Source organism: Candoia aspera, chromosome 2 (genome assembly GCF_035149785.1).
Source record: "Candoia aspera isolate rCanAsp1 chromosome 2, rCanAsp1.hap2, whole genome shotgun sequence".
NCBI lineage: Eukaryota > Metazoa > Chordata > Lepidosauria > Squamata > Boidae > Candoia > Candoia aspera.
Window position 1 is genome coordinate 74,382,647 of NC_086154.1, and position 20,234 is coordinate 74,402,880.

Consider the following 20,234-nt stretch of genomic DNA (forward strand, 5'->3'; position numbering starts at 1 on the left):
GTGGTCTCCTCACAGAGAGCAACTGTCTGGAGCACTTGTGCATAATCTCAAGTCCTTTCCTTATCTGGAGAGGAATCATGAAGATCAAGCATTTGTGAGTGATTGCAAGTCCTCTCCTTGTCCAGAGATGAATTATGAAGAGCTAGTCGACTTGCTGGCTCTTCCTTCTGCCACAGTCATCAGCTCCACTTTTAACAGAGCCAACTTCAGTTCACCGTTTCTTCCCCAGAAGTCCAACAATCGCTGTTCAGATCTGATGTACCAGAATCGAATGTCTCTTTCACTCCAAGTTATTTCTCAATCATGTGCTTATCACTTTCAGGCACAGCTTGTCCATCTGGGAGATCATGTGAAGATGGCAGCCAATATGTAGCTACACCATTCTGTCACAGGGTCCTTCCTTTACATCAGAGGAGAACAAGCTGTTATCAAATTAAAATTTTAATATAAAAGAAGGGGGAAATTGTTAAATGCATGACTGAAGATTCATTTATTTAGTTTGAATGAACTGTAAATGTAAACTACATCGAATTTATTTTTTATCCTCGTCTTCACCCCTAGTTAATTCTGGAAGAGTTCCTCTTGGCAAACTACACTGTTCAAAAAATAAATGCAACTCTTAGTCCAGAAAAATTATGTACTCCAGCTTTACATTTATAAGATATTTAAAGGCAGCAACTGAAGATTACTTATTAAGGAAACCAAAAATATAGTTCTAGCCCTACCGCTTTATTTTCTGTTGTTATTTGATACAATACTATGAATCATAATTGTCTTTCTCTTGTATAACTTACTTTTTCTTTTAAAGTGTGTGACATCAAAATAGAAGTGATTCTCTGTAAGACCATATTTTCAAATCCAGAGTATGGATGAAAATATGCCATCCATATTGGATACTATAATAAAACACATTTTAAGGTATATTGCTGTCCTTCACGTTTCACTGTTAAATCCTTGTATCTAAATTGTAGGGCTGTGTAGGTCATTGAAGATGCTTCACTTCCAGAGAGATTCAGTCAAAGCCCTCCTTCTCTTCTGCTTCTCTTTGAAACTTTGATTTGGAGTGGCCCTGCCACATTGATTCAGGCACTAAAAGGGGATTTCGCACATGTGCCAGTGCCAATTTCCTTTAGGCCAGAATGCCTGGTCAGATCCAGTTGACCCATTTCAATGGCTTGATCTGAGATGCTGAGGCAGATCAATGATTTTTCAGTAGTAGCACTAACTTTGAACCAGATCCTACCAAAGGATATGAGTCATTTGTATCATAACTGCTCCTGTTTGTGTTCAATGGCAATGGTTGAGAAAAAAAAACTTTCACATTTTTCATGTATTTAGATTACAAGTATTAAGTTCAACATCATAACTGTGGTAGAAAACGGTTGCTACCTATTCTGATACTCTTATCAAGGTTCTCTCAATAGTACAAACTATATCCATCAACAACTACTATGAGTCACTCAGTGTATTATTTATGTGTTATTCTATTCAGTTCTTCTAACTTTTAATGAGGTTTCCATCTCACATCCTCAATATCATTTTCCTCTGAAATGGTTGCATTTTTATATCCGAATATTTAATTTTATCTCTCCTCCAATCCTTGGCTTGTACTTTTGAGAATTTATGTTGAGGACTCAAGAACTATAGGCACTTAGAATGTTGTGTTGACATCTTCAACTTTTGGGTAAAATCAAGTATAGCATCTGTTCCTATTAGACACATAAATAATGTTGTGGGTTTTGCTATGACAAAACTGTTGTCCTAATAACATTATTTTCATAAGCAGAAGGTTAGAGTTCACATTTCTTTTGAAAATTCTGGAAGATACTGGATGCCACAATTAGTCATTCAGTTATATCCCATGTGTAATAAGTTTTCAGTATCTATTTTTCTGGGAATATGACATGTATTTTTGAAGTAGCAAAAGTGAAGGCTAGATCCTTTTCATCTATATAATTTTCTGTGACTGTAGATGATGTAGTCATTCTTTTTCAACATGTAAGCCTGAAATGTAAAATTTTGCAGGCATCCCTGTAAAGTGTCTGCTTTCTGCATTATTTTACTAAGTCCGTGTAGTGTATGTGTGTTTTTTTGTATTTTCCTTTGAATCTTGCAGAGCAGTTGAGTTTGGGTGAGCTCATTTGTCAGGAGGATGAAAAGCTTCCTGGATAACAAACATTTTCATGCTCAATAGCTGTGTGACACAATATAGATAAACCAAGCTGTTCTGAGTTACAGACAGCTGGCTGAAAGTGTTGTACTGATAGAGACATTCTTCAAAGGCAAAAGAATATTTGAAATCTATTTTGATGGGCAAAAGTAAAACCAATTTATTCTTGTTCATGCTTATTCCTGGAAGATATTTCAAACCATAAACTTAGTATGTGAACCTAACTCCCCAGCCCCCCAGCCCCAATCTTTGACCTTGTCTCTAGAAAACAGACATTAGCAACTTTGTGTCCACCACAGTGGGGGAATGAATGAGACATAAATGCCAGTTAGACTGTCTACTATTTAACTGATTATTTAATTGATTATCTTCTCTTCTATCAAAGATTCCCCCCCACCCATGCCACAGTATGATTTTTGCCAGCAGGTCCCAGACATTTCACACAATATGGAGCCAATCATTCAAACATCCACCATTCAGGCAGAATTGAGAACTTGCTGCACACAGACCGTATGTTCTAACACTGAACGATGGCCTTCCACAAATGAGGGATGCTTCATAGAAACACAGAGTTTGGAAGAGATTATTTAAATCATAAAGTCCAACCCCTGCTCAGTGCCAATGTCTGTTTGGTCTCTGCTTCAACATATCCAGCAAAGGAAAGTTCACCACTTCTCTGCCTAAATTGTTCTTAGATTAGGAAGTTTTTCTCAACATTCAAACAACATCCCTGGAAATTAAATTGATTATTCTGTGTAATGCATTTGGGACAGTAGAAAACAGCTCTTGGCTTTATTGTGTAAGGGATATAATCATTTACATAATGTGATATATTTCTAGGCCATGTGATATAGCTTTCTGTATCACAAGAATTTGGATGTATGAAGTTATTACTTCTACCAGCTTTAGATAAGTTCTCACATTTTTTTCTCTGTTCTCTACAGCTGTATACAGCTGTGAAATTTATAGCTTTACTTTAAATAAGTAAATACACAATAGCTAGTGAATAGGGCAGTATGCAAATTATAAGGGCACTTTTAAATATATCATAAAAGTCAGAAATGCAGTAAAAATATAGACTGCTACAGGAAATGAAAATAGTTTAAAACAATCAGAGTCAGTTCACTTAAAAAAACCCAAAAAAACTCAATTTGGCAATAACATGTCTTTACTAAGCAGATAGACAGATAGACAGACAGACAGACTTATTATTTCTTTGGTTTTGTTTCTTTTTTGTTCATTCACTTTAATTTCTTCTGGTTGGCCTCCAAAGGCAGTATGGAAAACCATAAATGCCACATGATGCCATGCCATTAATAAATCTCCCTAGGCAGAGAATTCCATTCTCATACTGCAGAGAAGACTTTCTATTGCATTTGGGCCAGTTTTGTGTCTGTCACTTCTGAGACACAGAAAAAGTCCTTGTTTCTGGAGCCTGAAAAAAAAAGGCAGTTGAACTTCATTACATCAACTAAGCTCTGCATTTGGGGAAATAGAGTAGATTGAACTTCACATTTAGCATCTGTGGTGGCAAAAGAAAGTGAAAGCTTATTTTTCTTTTGACCTTGTAAATGTGGCAAGGACCAAGTACATCATCTTGTTACACCTAAAGGAACCATTCCTGCCTCTTACACATCTCCTTTAATCCTTTTGGGCCAAAAAGAAAGGAATATTACTCAGCTCCATACAAGGGGGATGAAATTGACAAAGGGCAGTGGAGACTTAGCTTATGCAGTTGGCTGAGGTAGACCTGATTGTGGGAAAAGCATCCAGGTCCCTAGGTGAGACTACAGATGTTCCATAGTGTGATCCTATCAACGTTCCACTGCTTGGTTTCAAGAGACAATGGCTTTTTCCAGTGCTGCTGCTGCTGCTTCAGAAAAACAGGATTTTCTTGAACAACAAAATGGCTCCATTTACATAGATAAAGAATAATCTGGTTTCTTTCTTATGGTCTCAGAATCCTAACAGCAAATCACAGACATAGAATTTCCAGCTCCACAGTTCAAAACTCCTAGAAAGACCTTATGTTTCTATTGTATTCTGTTCCTCTTTTCTGTAAGCTGGAACCCAACACTAATTACTTCAATAAAATGTGTCATCTTCCTCCTTAGAGCTGTGCTCCATTTTTCACAATCCACGACACGTCTTTCACAAACAACCACAGAGTTCTAGCAACATTTGAGCATATAAATTGTTCTTAGTCATGGAGTACAGAAGAACATAGAGCCGTCTCAACTGATTACAAGAGTTTTTGATCAGTTTGGCTTTCAGATTAATCATCTACCCATATAAAAGTCGTCTTTCAAACAGGAAACACTGCTTCTTTTGGTGAAACTACCATCATGCCTACTACTCTTCTTCTTCCTAGCATTTTCCTGCTATCACGGGGTCTGCTTTTCAGATCCTGAAACGCCACTTTGCCTGGTCGTCCACGTCCTCAGGGCGCAGACCCTCAATTTGCATGTCCTTATTGATGGTGTCTTGCCATCTCTGTTTTGGTTGCCCACATGGCTGCCAGCCATCGATTTTAAGATGGTAAACTATTTTGGTGACAGTGGAAGTTTCCGCTCTAAGAACATGTCCATACCAACGAAGCCGTCTTTCTCTCATCTTCTCTGTAATTAATGGCATGCCTTGTTGTTGTCGGATGGCATCATTTGTGACGTGATCGAGCAGGGAGATGCCCAATACCCAATGGAGCATACGCATTTCCATAACATGGAGGCGGCTCTCTATACCCTTTGTTGCTGCCCAACACTTGGTTCCATACAGTGCCACAGGGTGAATGATCATCTTATAGATCTTAGATTTAAGACGGGTTGGTATTTGTTTGTCACAAAGCACACCGGAGAGTTCTCACCAGTGCAACCAGGCTGCATTCACTCTCGCTCGCACATCACTGCTGATGCCACCATCACCTTGGACATGGGAGCCAAGGTACTGAAAGATATCCACCTTCTTTAAGTTTTCTCCATTTATCTGGAGCATGGTTACAGTCTCTAGGTACTCAGTTTTCTTTATGTTCAGGTGGAGTCCAAAATGGCTGAGGCGGTCATTCCATGCCTGTACTTGCCACTGCAGTTCATTCCTAGTGGTAGAAGCAAGCATGACATCATCAGCGTAGAGTATGGTCCAGGGTGCATTTCACTGCAGGTTTTGCATGATGGTATCCATGACTAATATAAATAGGAGCGGCGACAGCGCGGAGCCTTGGTGTACTCTGACCATCACCGGAAAACTGTCAGAGGCTAGCTGAGCATCACACATGGCTACTAGTGTTCTTGACCCAGTCGATGAATAATTTAGGCACCCTGTGATCATGAAGGGTATACCAAATCAGTTGGTGTGGAACACAGTCAAAAGCCTTTTCCAAGTCTAGGAATGCCATGTGCAATGGCTGGGTCTTCTCTCAGTCTTTCTCTATAAGCTGGAGAGCTGCAAAAATGGCATCAGTAGTCCCATTGATTTGAAGTCAATCAATGTGGCTTCATCAAAGGATCACGCCTACTACTATAAACCAGAAATACTTGTAGCATTTTTCTACACTAGTAATATATTTGGGGCATAGTCAGTTATTTTATATAATTTCTATAGTGTTTATTTCAATGTGACTATATAGATTAAATTAGAATAGATACTCCTTTGGGTAAGATGGGAAACAAATTATAGCAGAATTATTCTTCCACTTCGATAGGTGGGCAAGTCAAGGTGAAGTCTGATGTTCTTTTTGCCTAAATTGGTTTAGAACAGCTACTCATACTGAGGCATGCCTGCTACATCAGTTGTAAAAAGAGTCACGATACATGTCTTATTTATAAGCTGTTCCTTCAAAAAGATACACCAAAATAACAGTCCTTCCCCCACTCCAATTTTTTAAAGATGTACAGTAAGTAAAATTCTTATGACACTATAGAAATGGGATTCCTATACCACTATACAACTGAAATGAAAAATAAATAATTTTTCCTTTGTGTAATAGCAGCTGTAATTCTGTTTCCTGAGGAACTACTACATTCAGAGAGTAACAAATTACTTGTACCCACATTACTGGTGTTGGAATGAATTCACATCTGAATCATCTGTGCTTTATTGAAGAAGGTAGTTGTGCTTTATTGAAGAGGGTAGTAAAAATCAATCTAACCATTTCTCTCTCTCTCTCTCTCTCTCTCTCTCTCTGTAGTCCATGAGTTTAATTGAGATTGGCAACCCTTCTCAAAGTTTAGAGAATGTGTGTCGTTGGGCCTACCTACAACAAAAACCTGATACTGGACATGCAGAGTATCATGACCATGCAATTTTTCTCACAAGACAGGACTTTGGACCTTCTGGAATGCAAGGTAAGTCCTCTGCTACCAACCACCCCATCTTACTTGTACTGTTAACCAGGCCATTCAGTGAAAAAACCGCTCAGTTATTAATATTTTGCTGTTGAGCACAGATGGACAATTTACATTCCATAGACCGTATGCAGGCCTCTGCTATTCTCCCACTGAGCTCCTGGAGTTGCTTTGCCTAGCCCTCCCCACCATTCAGCCAAAGAGCCATGCAAGCACTCCCTGAGGCAGAGTAAGGTCTGCCCTTCTCCACACCAGCAGGTAAAACTTTTGAATGCTAAAATCCCATTGGCTGTCACCAACATAATCTTATCTTTTAAATGGCCTCTCTGTCTCAGGTCTTCTCAGGAAGTTTAAATAGATAAGGAATGGTTTGTCTACATCAGCCGCCTTAACCTGGACATCCCCTAAAATGTTTTGCAGTGGGCATGTGACTGGGGAATTCTTGGAGTTGACGTCTGCATCTGAAAGATGCCCAAGTTGGAGGAGGGCATCCTACATGGATATGAGGGCCCACTAACTAGCCCATATCTGTTTCTCAGTAATTGGCCTGTGTGAAGTTGTTTCAGATTTACTCTTCAGTTTTCAGAGATTTCTGGACATTTTTCTTCTTAACAAAGCCAAAATAACCTTAAAAGTTAACAGCCTTGTCAAATACATTGCAACTACTTTGGGACACAGATCTTAAATGTTTTAGTTGGAAAGCATAGTAATTTCTTGAAATACAATTCTGACTGAAGAACATATTTCATATACAGAAATTTTAGCAGTGGTATGATGCCCACTTATTTCTCCAAAGAATATAAAAACAAAACAGAAATAAAACACCATGACTGAAAATTCCATCCTTTCTTCTTTAGCTAAATTCATGGTTGGCTTAGTTGGTTAAAAGTTGGCAGGGAATTCATTTAGAATTGGGTGCTAAGCAACCAGTTGTTTCAGTTACCTAATGGTCATTCACACAAGTTGTGTTCAAAACTGTGTACATTTCCCTGAGTGCATGTTGCACTCAGTATTGTACAGTATTCAGATTTAATTTCATTCAAATCACACAAGTTGTTTTGTTTCCTTGGAAGTGATTTTGTAATGTATTCCTTTTTGCAAGATTTCCTTTTTGGGATATTTTGCAATTGTTCCCTTACTACAGTTAACATCATTATCTCCTGTTTTGTGTGTTTTTTATAGTTTTTATAGTTTTAATTATTGTTTTATATGTATTTATTGGTACTTTTAATTGAGTGTTGTACGCCACCCAGAGTCACTTTCTTGTGAGATGGGTGGCTATACAAATATGATCAATCGAAGTGTGGTGAGTTCGGTTGGGCCCTGACGGGATGGTGGGCCCCAGAGGACTGCGCCGGCAGCACGGCAGCAGACCGGGCCACCAGCACAGCAGGAGACCAGGCCAGCACTGTGGCAGGCAGTGCGGCAGCAGACTGGGCTGGCGGCGCAGCAGCAGAGCGGGCCGGCACTGTGGCAGGCAGTGCGGTGGTGTAATGGTTGCCTATTCTAAAACACTATCAGACTCATGAGCAGGAATTCAAAGATATCTGATTTATTAAAGAATAGTATGCAGGATCACAGAGAAAGCTGAGAATGATAAAAGCGCGCCAAATGCAAACTAAAAAGCCTCAGTGCAAATGAAATCCCTCCCCCCCCCCCGTAGAATCTTCCCAAGTTCACAATCCCAGGTGCTCCTGACGGTCCAATTTAACAGTAACTGGATTGATAAGACCAACAATAGGGAAAGGACCAATGAACTTGGGAGCAAGTTTTTTAGAGGGTTGTGGGGACTTGATAAACCTGGTAGATAGATACACCTGATCCCCAATCTTGAAGTCATGTTGCAAGGAACGATGCTTATCGGCTTGAAACTTGTAAGCAGCCTCGGCATCAGCCAAAGCTTGTTGAATCACCGACCAGGAATCAGACAGCTTAACAGCCCAGTCCGATGCAGAACATGTTTGGGAAGGGGGTTGTGGCAGTTCAGGGATGGGAACAAAGTCGTGACCAGAAACCACACGAAAAGGGGTTTGCCTGGTACTTTGATGGACAGCATTGTTGTAAGCTACTTCAGCAAAAGGTAGTAACTCCACCCAATTGTCCTGATGGTAGTTAATGTATGCTCTAAGAAACTGTTCAAGAGTGGAGTTTAAAATCTCAGTAGAACCATCAGTCTCAGGATGGGAAGATGTGGACAGCGCTTGTTTGGTGCCAATCAATTTTAAAAATGATTTCCAAAACTGGGAAGTAAACTGTGTCCTGCGGTCACTGACCAAATGGAAGGGGCTACTGTGGAGGTGGTAGATGTGGATGCGAAATAGGCACGCCAATTGCGGGGCTGACAGGATGGATGCACATGGAATGAAATGTGTTTGTTTGGAAAAAAAATATTTTACAACCCAACCCCGCGTGCGAGTCTGGCTCCGAGTGACAGCAACCAAACCCAGTTGTGGTTCAGTGAGAACAGTCTCAACCACCTCTGCCCCCTGGTCAAAATCCTGAGGTAAACGTGACAAAGCATCACCCTGAAAGTTTTTCTTTCCAGGGATAAATTTTAACTGGAAGTTGAAATGACTGAAAAACTGAGCCCAGCAAATTTGTTTAGGACTGAGACGCCGGGGGGTGCGGAGGGCCTCCAAATTCCTGTGATCGGTCCAAACCTCAAAAGGGCATTTGGCGCCTTCAAGGAGGTGACGCCAGGCTTCCAAAGCAGCTTTTACCGCAAACACCTCCTTTTCCCAAACATGCCACCAGTGTTCGGTTTCAGAAAATTTCCTGGACAGGTAAGCGCAGGGTTTTAAGTGAGTTTTAGGATCTCTCTGTAACAAAATAGCCCCAACTGAGGAGTCAGAAGCATCAACTTGGACTACAAAGGGGCGTTCAGGATTGGGGTGCTGTAGAATAGGCTCAGCAGTGAAAAGGGATTCAGGCATCCAATTCAGCACTGCTCCAGGATGTTTTACCTTGCATGTCTCCCCCAAGCCCTTGGTACGGAGTAAATCAGTGAGGGGCAAGGCAATCTCAGCAAACCCCTGGATAAATTGGCGATAGTAATTACTGAACCTGAGGAAACTTTGAAATTGCTTCCAGGTGCGGGGACGTTCCCAGCTTAAAATCACCTGAATTTTTGCAGGGTCGATTTCAATGCCCTTGTCAGACACTCGATAGCCCAGATAGTCAAGTTGGGTCTTGTGGAATTCACATTTGGAAAGTTTGGCATAGAGTTTGGCATTTCTAAGCTTGCGTAACACCTGTTTGAGGAGGCGTTCGTGTTCCTCCTTGGTTTCAGTGTGAATGAGAACATCATCTAAATAAACCAGGACCCCTTTAAATAAATGATCATGTAATACTTCATTAATCAATTGCATGAAGACTCCGGGTGCCCCTGCCAACCCAAAAGGGAGGACTTTGTACTGAAATGAACCCAGTGGGCAATTAAAAGCAGTTTTCCACTCATCCCCAGCTCGTATGCGGATGCGGAAATAGGCTTTGTGAAGATCGAGCTTGGAGAAAATCTTGCCCTTAGATAAATGAGCTAACATGACCTTCATGAGTGGAAGAGGGTACTTGTTGAGAATTGAGATGGAATTTAACCCTCAATAGTCCGTACAGAGTCGAAGCATGCCATCTTTCTTTTCCCAGAATAGCACAGGGGCCCCAATTGGGGAATTTGTAGGTTCAATAAACCCCCTTGACAGATTTTTGTCAATAAAGTCCCGTAATGCCTCAAGCTCCTTCTGAGTCATTGGATAAATTTTTGGCTTGGGCAATTGAGCATTGGGAACCAACTCTATTGCACAGTCAGTTTTCTGGGGGGGGGGGGGGGTAGCTGATCTGCTTCCATTTCCCCAAATACGTCTGCAAAGTCTTGTATTGATTGGGCAAGCCTTCTAAATGTGCCAAGCTAGGGTGCGGTGTGGCGATCGCAGCCCTTCCAACCCCCGCATGTGCAGCTCTCTCTGCTGTAGGAGCTTGGTAAAACCCATCTTTAAAAGTCACAGTTCTGTGTTCCCAGTTTATATATGGGCTTCGATAGGTCAACCAGGGGATCCCCAGAATTACCAAGGGATTGCCAACAGGTGTTACAATGAATTTTAAAGTTTCACAGTGGCTGCCCATTTGCATTGCGACAGTTCCAGTGAAATGGGTTGCCGCTGCCCCCCCGCCGTTGAACCATCCAACTGTGTGAAGATCAAAGGCTGCTGGAGGGGAAAGCTAGGCAGGTCCAAAGCAGCAACCAGATCAGGGTGAATTAAACACCTGGAACACCCAGAGTCAACCAAAGCCCAGACCTCTGTAGTTTTTGTGCGGGAGCCCAATTTCACTTTTACTGCTAAAGTGGGACAGTCAGCACTCACCATAGCATCCTCGCGCCCATCCTCCTCCACCTGCCCACAGGAGCTCTTCATGGCAGGTGGCTGGCGTTTCCCGCCGGCTTCTTAGAGTTGTCTTCAGCCTCTCCCGAGGAGTAGAATACTTCCTAGCGTTGGCTGTGCCCTTGGCTGCTGTCATCCGCCACAAGGGGGGGGGGCATGATTTGGCCGGCGGCTTGCCTGCTCAATCTCCAGCCTTGGCTTTTGGGCAATCAGCTGCTCAATGCCCTTCCTTTCCGCATTGGAGACACTGACCCCTCGCGTAGCGCCGATCTCTCTCCTCATCCCAGGCTCTATAGCTTGGCTGGGGAGCAGTCGCAGCACTTCGGGGTGCCCTCATGGTGGCGGGTGGTCTTTCAGATCTTCTAGCTTGCGTGAAGGTATGCTGAGTGTGCTCAGCCTTGCCTGCCAGACAGATCCATTCATACAATGACTCTGGGTCGTCTCTACACAACGCCCACCGTAGGACGTCCCAGTTGAGTCCCTCTTTAAACCGTTCTATTAAGGTTGACTGAGACCAGTCGGGGATTTTCCCAGCTAGAGCCTTAAACTCTAGGGCATAATCAGCTACAGACATTTGGCCCTGGGTAAGATCCTTCAGCACCTTCTTAGCTCTTGCCTTAGCCAGAGGATCCTCAAAATGCAGCTTTAATGCCCACATGAATTCCTTGAAATCCTCAAGCTCAGGGGAGTCAGCCTCACTTAATTGAACATACCAGTCAGCCGCTCGTCCTTTCAGCTTGGTGGCAATGGGAGTTATTTTAGCCTCTTCGGAAGGGAAGTATGGTCCAAACTGCCTCATGTAACTTTTAGCATTAGTGAGAAAGAAAGATAACTTGGTTGGATCCCCATCAAACTTGACAGAAAAGTCTTTCACCCCCACTCCTGTTGGAGCTGAATCAGCGGCTGCTTGAGTGGTTGGACCCCAGGTTACAGTAGTTTTCCCTCCTCGGGGTGGGGACACCGATGGTCGAACTCTGCAGGGTGGAGATTCATCCTGGCGCCGTCTCTGGCCCTGCTCCACCAGCGGTCCGGGTGAGGGGATGGAGGATGATTGTGTGGAGCTGGAATCTCCTTCACGCCTCGGCTGCCCCCCCCCCCCCCATGACAGAGACAGGTTTTTTAGCATGTACTCCATCGATTCTAATTTGGCCTCTACCACTCTTAGCCTTTCAGGGGTTTGAGATTCCTCCCTCCCTCGCGTGTTAGGCTGTCTCCCTGTTGATACCGTGGTAGATTCTATGTTTGGGGTCAGCGGGAACCGATACTTCCAGGATGCCTGGGACATCCCTGGCTGGGGTTCTCCCATTTCATCCCAGGTGATCAACTCTGCGGCCGATTCGCTGGGTGCCGGTTGCTCTAGTGCTCTCCCATCGTTGGATTCCTCCACCTCAGGGCTGGAATTCGAATCCTGCCAGAAACCTGAAGGTTCTGGGGTGAGGCTCAGTTCTCCACTCTTGACCGTTGACTCGGGCATCAAGCCAGTCAGCTCCTCAAGTCTCCCAGTCGTGAGCTTGGATTCGGCCATCGTTAACTATTTTCCCTCACAAGAAACTAATCTTGGTAGGAGCTAATGGTACAACTTTGGTGATTCTCAGCTTTATGTAAGGATTGCCTATTCTAAAACACCATCAGACTCATGAGCAGGATCACAAAGATATCTGATTTATTAAAGAATAGTATGCAGGATCACAAAGAAAGCTGAGAATGGAAAAAGCGCACCAAATGCAAACGAAAAAGCCTCGGTACAAATGAAATCCCTCCCCCCATAGAATCTTCCCAAGCTCACAATCCCAGGTGCTCCTAACGGCTTCTGATGGTCTGCGGGAAAAGTCCTTGAGCAGAGCACATAACCCAAACACATTCCATTGAAATGAACATAGATACAGAGCTTGGCACAAGGTTTCACAGCAGCTCCCTCCCAAACAGAAACATGCGTCAGCGCCATGGCATGTGAAACATTACGATGTACAGTGCACATTGAAACAGTGAACATGACACCTTGCTGGTGAGGAGTGGGGAGTTTAGCAATAAGAACTTGCCCACCCACCCCCAACTACCCCTGAGATGGCTGGAGGCTTTGACGGCCCCTCCAGAGTGAATGAGAGACTCTTCCCCAGGGTGAGAAATGAGAGGGGGAGTCTGGGAGTGTGTTTGTGTAAAAGAGCACTCAGCCCCTGAGTGAGAGACAGGGGGTGGTGGGTAAAGCATGAATGAGTAGTGAGAGAGTTTGAGGGGGGGCATAGCAAATGGGGGGTGATGGTTGGGCTCTGACGGCACTGAGAGTGGAAGCTGGTGTGCCAGAGAGCCTATCATTGCCCTGTGGGTGATTGACTGTGAGTAAGGATGTATATATTCTAGAGGTGACGGACTCGTCTCTGGGGGAGCTGGGGGTGTTGACGACCGACAGGAAGCTCTGGCGTGGGCTGGTCCATGAAGTCACGAAGAGTCAGAAGCGACTAAACGAATAAACAACAAAAACAAAGGATGTATGAATGGAAGGAGGGAGCTACTTAGAGTCAGAGACTCCCATGGTCCAGGAGTGGGGGCTAATGGATTAGGAGTCACTGGGGGCTGTAGTGCGGGGCACACCATTGAGGTGGTGACGGGTAGGGGATGTTATGGCGGGAGCCAGAGGGGGGCCATCTTCGGGGAAGACACCCCTGGTGTCTGATACCGGTGGCATGTTCCGGCCCTCTGTGCTCAGACCCAGGCCCTGGTCAGCAGATCTGTAGGGGCCCTGGTCCCTGGCTGCTGCTTTTGAATGCCAGGTCAGTTAATAACAAGGCCCCCCTCATATGTGACTTGATCACTGAGGAGGGGGCAGACCTGGCATGTATTACCGAGACCTGGCTGGGCCCTGCAGGGGGGTGCCCCTTTTGGAAATGTGGCTAGATTTACGGTATGGCACCAGCTGAGATCCCAGGGCAGGGGAGGAGGGGTGGCTGTTGTCACCCAAGAGACTCTTGTGGCCTTCAGGGGTGCTGCTCCGCGAGTGGCTGGTTGTGAGACCCTGTTTTTCAAGTTGGGTTCCCGAGAACAGTTGGGAGTATTGCTACTGTACCAGCCTCCCTGCTGCGTGGCAACCTCCCTGCCTGAGCTGCTCGAGGCCATCTCGGGGCTGGTGGTGGAGTTCTCCAGGCTCATGGTTCTGCGGGACTTCAACCTGCCATCCCTGGGGCATGCCTTGGAGGTGGCTCAGGAGTTCATGGCTACCATGGCAGCCATGGGCCTGCCCCAGATAATTCAGGACCTGACTCAAGACAGTGGCCTCACCCCGGACTTGGCTTTCTTGTTGGAGCAGTGGCAGTGTGATCTGAGGGGAGTTACAGCTGTCTCCTTTGTCATGGTCAGATCATGCCCTGTTGGCCCTGAGATTCTCTTATGCCACCCCCCTCCGCAGGGAGGCAGGACCCATTCAATTGGTCTGCCTCCAGCGACTGATGGACCCAGTAGGGTTTCAGAGGGAACTGGGAGTTATACCCAGTGATCTGCTGCACGGTCCAGTGGAGGCCCTGGCCACAGCCTGGAATAGGGCAGTGGCTGGGACCTTGGACAGGATCACGTGTCAGGGTCAGTCTCGCTTCGCAATAAAACACAGGCTCACTTAATGGGTAATTAAGGATTTCTGGTTTATTGGAATGGTGGCTGACAGAACGAAAAACGGGAATGGGGGGTTTGGTGTGGAGGTGCCCCTTTTATAACCTCTTGTCGGGCCCCGGGCTCCTCCACCCTTCATTGTCCCAATCCCTCTTGATGGGATCCTTGATGGCTGCATGGGCGTTTTCCCGGTGTCTTCCTTTGTCCCCTCGATTCGGGTGTGTCCTCCAGGGCACCAGGTGCGGCTTATCTCTGCTCGTCCGATGTTCTTCTTTTCAGCTGTCTATGGGTCCATGGGTGTGGGTGCTTTGGGTGCTTGTTTTAATCCCTGGTTTAATTATCTTCTTCCTCTATTCCTTAATGATCATGATCTACGTTGTGAGGCTCTTTGTGCCTTGCAACAAGGTCATGACATGCTGCCCCCCAAAGATGTCTTTATGGTGATTGTTTCTCTGGGTATGCCTCGTGGAACTGTCTAGCTAGTTGTCTTGCCATGACATGTTGTGCCTGGACCCACTCTGGGTGTGGGAAACGTTTCCATTTAACAAGGTATTGCAGCTTACCTCTTTGCTTTCTTGAGTCCAGTATCTCTTTTACTTCAAAATGTTGTTGGTTGTCTATCATTACGGGTGGGGGCGGAGGTTCTTCCGTATGCCATTTGGATGTGCTTGTTGGTTTCAATAGTGCACAGTGGAATACTGGGTGGACCCGTCTCAAGTTGTGGGGCAGTTCCAGTTTGAAAGTAACTGGGTTGATTACCTGTGTGATTTTGAAGGGTCCGATGAATTTTGGTGCCAGTTTCTTCGAGGGTTGTGAGGTTTTTATGAACATAGTGGAGAGGTAGACCCTATCTCCCACTTTGTAGTTCGGTGCCTCTGCCCTGTGGTTGTCCGCATATATTTTGTACGTGGTTTGTGCGTCTGCTAGGGCCGTTTGAATGATTGGCCAGGTTGTTGCCAGCTGTGCCGCCCAGTCGTCTGGTGAGCAGGGCGGGGTTTCAGGTTGCGGCAGTTCTGGTATCGGTACAAAGTCCCTTCCGTAGACCACCTTAAATGGGGTGTGGCCAGTGCTCTGATGTACCGCATTATTATAGGCTACCTCTGCAAAAGGTAGTAGGTCTACCCAGTTGTCCTGTTGGTAATTTATGAATGCCCTCAGGAACTGTTCAAGTGTTGAGTTTAGGATCTCTGTAGATCCGTCCGTGTGTGGATGCCACGTAGTGGACAGTGCTTGCTTGGTCCTGATTAGTTTTAAAAATTCCCGCCAAAACTTTGACGTGAACTGTGTGCCTCTGTCGGTCACCAACCTGTAGGGGGTGCCATGAATCCTGTATATGTGTGTTAGGAACAAGCGTGCCAGTTGTTGTGCGGAGGGGATGGTTGCGTACGGGATGAAGTGTGCCTGCTTTGAGAAATAGTCTTTTACTACCCATATCACTGTTTTCCTTTGGCTGGGTGGGAGGTTCACAATAAAATCCATGGAAATTTCTTCCCATGGGCGGGAGGGTCTGGCTACTGGCTGTAGCAGCCCTTGGGGTTTCCCCCCTTTCCGTTTGGTGGTGGCACATGTGGGGCAGTTGGCCACGTAGTCTTTCACGTCTTTTCTCAGGTTTGGCCACCAAAATTGCCTCCTCGTCAGGTGAAGGGTTTTTACGAACCCAAAATGTCCCGCAGTCTTGTCATCGTGCGATCTGTGTAAGATTTCCCCCCGCAATGATTCTGGCACGTACAAGGCTTTCTCTTTCCAGGCTATGCTGTCCTTGATAGATACATGGTGTCGGTTGTTTTGTAACCATGTATCTGTTTGTAGTTCTTGTGTGAGTCTTTGTTGCCAGTTCGGTGAAATTGAATGGCGGCTCCGATTGTTCCCTGTCGTTCGTGCTGGCGTGCGCTGATTCCTTGTCTGGCTGCGCGTGACAGCTGGGCAGCCCAGCTGTTTCTCGGTCCATACTGTCCCCAGGATGTCGGAGGCTTGCGTGTCGTCCTGTGGCCGTCAGGAGAGGGCATCCGCCAGGAAGTTCTTCTTGCCCGGTATGAACTTCAGCGTGAAATTGAACAGGCTGAAGAACTGAGCCCAACGCACCTGCTTTGGGCTGAGCCGTTTTGGCGTGCTGAGTGCCTCCAGGTTCTTGTGGTCCATCCAAACCTTGAAGGGGCAGGTGGCCCCTTCCAGCAGGTGCCTCCACGTTTCCAGAGCTGTCTTTACTGCGAACGCCTCCTTTTCCCATACATGCCATCTCCGCTCTGTTTCGGAGAATTTGCGGGAAAGGTAGGCGCAGGGTTTTAGGTGGTTGTCAGAGTCCCTTTGGAGCAGGATGGCTCCGATGGAAAAGTTGGAGGCATCTGCCTGCACCACAAAAGGCTTGGTGGGGTCGGGGTGTTGTAGCACTGGCTCAGTTGTAAAGAGGTTTTTTAGTCTCTCAAATGCCGTTTGACAATCAGCTGTCCAGTTTAGTAGCGCCCCCGGGTTTCTTGATTTGCGCGTGTCCCCCAAGCCTTTAGTCTTATGTAGGTTAGTTAGGGGTAAAATAGTCTCTGCCAGCCTTGGCGTGAACCCCCTGTAGAAGTTAGTGAATCCGAGGAGGCTTTGAAGTTGCCTCCTCGTGCGTGGACGCTCCCATGCCAGTATGGCTTGGACCTTGCTTGGGTCCATTTCTATTCCTTTAGCTGAAATCCTATACCCTAGATAGTCAATTTGTTTCTTGTGAAACTCGCACTTGGAGAGCTTGGCAAACAGCTCTGCCTTGCGGAGTTTCCTGAGCACTTCTTTTACCAAGCAATCGTGCTCACGTTCCGTTTCCGTGTAGATTAATACATTGTCGAGGTAAACCAAAACCCCCTTAAAAAGGTGGTCACGCAGGACCTCATTAATTAACTGCATGAATACCCCCGGTGCTCCTGCCAGTCCAAATGGGAGCACCTTATATTGAAACGCCCCCAATGGGCAGTTGAAAGCAGTTTTCCACTCATCCCCCTCCCGTATCCGAATGCGGTAATAGGCTTCCCTTATGTCCAGTTTAGAGAATACCTTACCCTTTGCCAGGTGGGACAAGATGTCCTTTATTAAGGGTAGGGGGTATTTATTTGAAATGCTTGCTGCGTTTAATCCGCGGTAATCTGTACAGAGCCGCAGTGACCCATCCTTTTTCTCACGAAAGAGGACTGGCGCTCCCACTGGAGAGTTTGCAGGCTCGATAAAACCCCTTGCCAAGTTTTTGTCCACAAAGTCCCTTAATGTGGCCAGCTCCCGCTGGGTCATGGCATATATTTTGGGTTTGGGTAGGGGTACCCCCGGGACCAGTTCAATGGTACAGTCCGTTTTTCTGTGGGGGGGGGAGTTTGTCCGCCTCTTTCTCGCCGAAGACATCGGCGAAGTCCGCGTATTTGGTTGGCAGTCCCTCTGGCAGTGCCGTCTCTCTGTGCTCTGCAGTCGTCGTTGCCCCCCCCATGGCCGCTCAGGGGACCCGGTTCCCTGAAGGTGCTTGATAACGCCCGTCAGCAAACTTAATCTCTCTGGTTTTCCAGTTGATGACTGGGTTTTGCTGCACGAGCCATGGGATCCCCAGTATGAGTAGGGGTTGCCCCACCAGTGCCACGATAAAAGCCAATTTTTCCTCGTGGCTGCCGAGCCTTAGTGTGGTTTCTCCGGTGTATTGGGTGACTGGGCCCCCTCCCGCTGCAGATCCATCGAGCTGCATGAACACCAATTGGTGCTGAAGTGGATAGCAGCAGAGGTTAAGTGCGGCTGCCAGGTCTGGGTGCATTAGGCTTTTGGAGCAGCCCGAGTCAATTAGTGCCCAGACCTTTTCAGTCTTATCCCCATGGGTGAGGGTGACACGGACATAGAGGGTGGGGCATTCCTCACTCACCCCTTTGTCGTTGTGCCTGTCACTGTCCTCCACCTGTCCTTCGGCGCCCCTTAGGCCAGGTGGTTGTCGTTTCCCGTCGGCTCGTCGGGATTGCTTCCCTCCTCCTCTGAGCTGTAGGGGAGGTGTCTGCGTTGGTGCTCCCCCTTCGCTGCTGGTCGCTTTCTTGGCGCTGGGGTTGGTGCGGTTGGTGCCCTCCTCGTGCTCTCTCTGGGTGTCGATTTGGGGCATGCTGCTGCCTTATGGTCTTCCTTGCTGCACGTGAAGCACTGCCCTTTAGCGAAGCACCGGTCCCGTTCCTCCTTCCATGGTTGGGGTCTCACCTTCCCCTGCCTTGCAGCTGTGCGTGGGGGTCTTGCTGCCTCCGTCTGCTGCGCTTCCTTCTTGGCTTGGAGGAACGTGTTGTGGGCATCCTCTGCTTCCCCTGCCAGCCGGATCCATTCAGTCAGGGAGTTGGGGTTGTCGCGGCAGAGTGCCCACCGGAGAACGTTTAAGTTGAGTCCTTGTTTGAATTTCTCAATCAGAGTCAATTGAGACCATGTGTCCACTTTTCCGGCTAGGGCTTGGAACTCCATGGCATACTCTGCCACGGAGCGCTGGCTTTGTCTGAGTGTTTTCCGCGCCCTTTTTGCTTTTTCTTGCTCCAGGGGGTCCCTGAAGTGCAGCTCCAGCGCCTGCAGGAATTCTGTGCTGTCCTGCAGTGCCCGGGCGCCTGATTGGCACAGCTGGACGTCCCAATCGGCGGCCTGACCTTTTAGCTTTATGGCCAGGGCATTCACTTTGCCCCTTTCAGTTCTGAAACAGGGACCCCATTCCTCGAGGTAGTACCTCGCGTTCATCAGAAAAAAGGAGAGTTTAGAGGGGTCCCCATCAAACTTTATGCCAAAGTCCTTGGCAGCTGTTCTGGTTTGGCTCCCGGTCCCCTCTGGGCTGTGCAGCGGGCTCCACGGGGGCTGATGCGGGTCGGATTGTCTCCAGTCCTCTTGCGGTGTTTGTGTCTCTCTCTGGGTCTCCTCGCAAGTTTGTCGACCCGTCGCTCGGGTGGGGGGGCGGGATGTTCTCCCTCGGGTGGGCTCCTGGAGCCAGGCTCCGCTGTCGCCGCCGCCGTACGCCGGGTCATCCCTCTGCCTCTCGTCCGGGTGCGTCTCCAGTCGTCGGATGGGCTCCCAGGACCGGGCTCTGCTGCCGCCGCCGCCACCGAGGTTGTCCCGCCGTCTCTCGTCCAGGTGCGCCTCTGATCGGTGGGTGGGCTCCTGGGGTCGGGCTCTGCCATAGTTGCCACCGTCCACTGGGTATCCACTCCGTCTCTCATCCAGGTGCGCCTCCGGTCGTCAGGTGGGCTCCTTGGGCTGGGCTCCGCTGTCGTCGCCGGCACACTCGCCCCGCCGTCTCTCATTCGGGGGTGCCTCCATGCTGCCGCCGCCGCGGGGTCCCTGCGCTGCCGTCAGCTGTTGTAGCATCAGCCGTATCGCCTGCACCCCTTCCTCCAGCGCATCGAGCCTCGCCGCCGTCTGCGGACTCCCGCTGGTGCGCTCGCCATTCTGCTCGCCCTCGCCATTGGCCGTCGTGGAGGACGGACATTCCCTTGGTCCCTCCGGGGTGCCAGGCGCTCCCTCGGCTCCGTGCACCCTGGGTGGCGGTTTGTCTTGCGCTTCCTCCGGGGTTGCCTGCGAGCCTGGAGAGAGTCCCCTCATCTCGCCCCCAGTGGCCCGCGGGCTCCCGGGCGCCGGGGTGGTTCCCTCCTCCTCCGCTTCCCCCGAGCTGGATCCCATACTTACCAGGGCATTACACCACCCGGACCTCAGCCACATCCCGCCCGAGGGGAGCGGGGCTTCGTCGCTGGGTGCCGAAGGCTTGCGCTGCCTCGCTCCGTGGGTGTCCATACC

At 47.5% G+C, this 20,234-nt stretch overlaps 1 protein-coding gene across 3 annotated transcripts in view; it reads left to right on the plus strand.

The window, feature by feature from the left end:
• The window catches only part of ADAMTS2 (ADAM metallopeptidase with thrombospondin type 1 motif 2), a 300,115-nt gene that overhangs the window by 213,099 nt on the left and 66,782 nt on the right, over positions 1-20,234 (plus strand). For all 3 annotated transcript variants that reach the window (XR_010067127.1, XM_063292232.1, XM_063292231.1), the window contains exon 6: positions 6,354-6,510. Coding sequence is in view for 2 of the 3 variants with exons in the window: in XM_063292232.1 (XP_063148302.1) it covers positions 6,354-6,510 (157 nt within the window). In the remaining variant the exon portion in view is untranslated. The remainder of the gene's footprint in view (positions 1-6,353; positions 6,511-20,234) is intronic.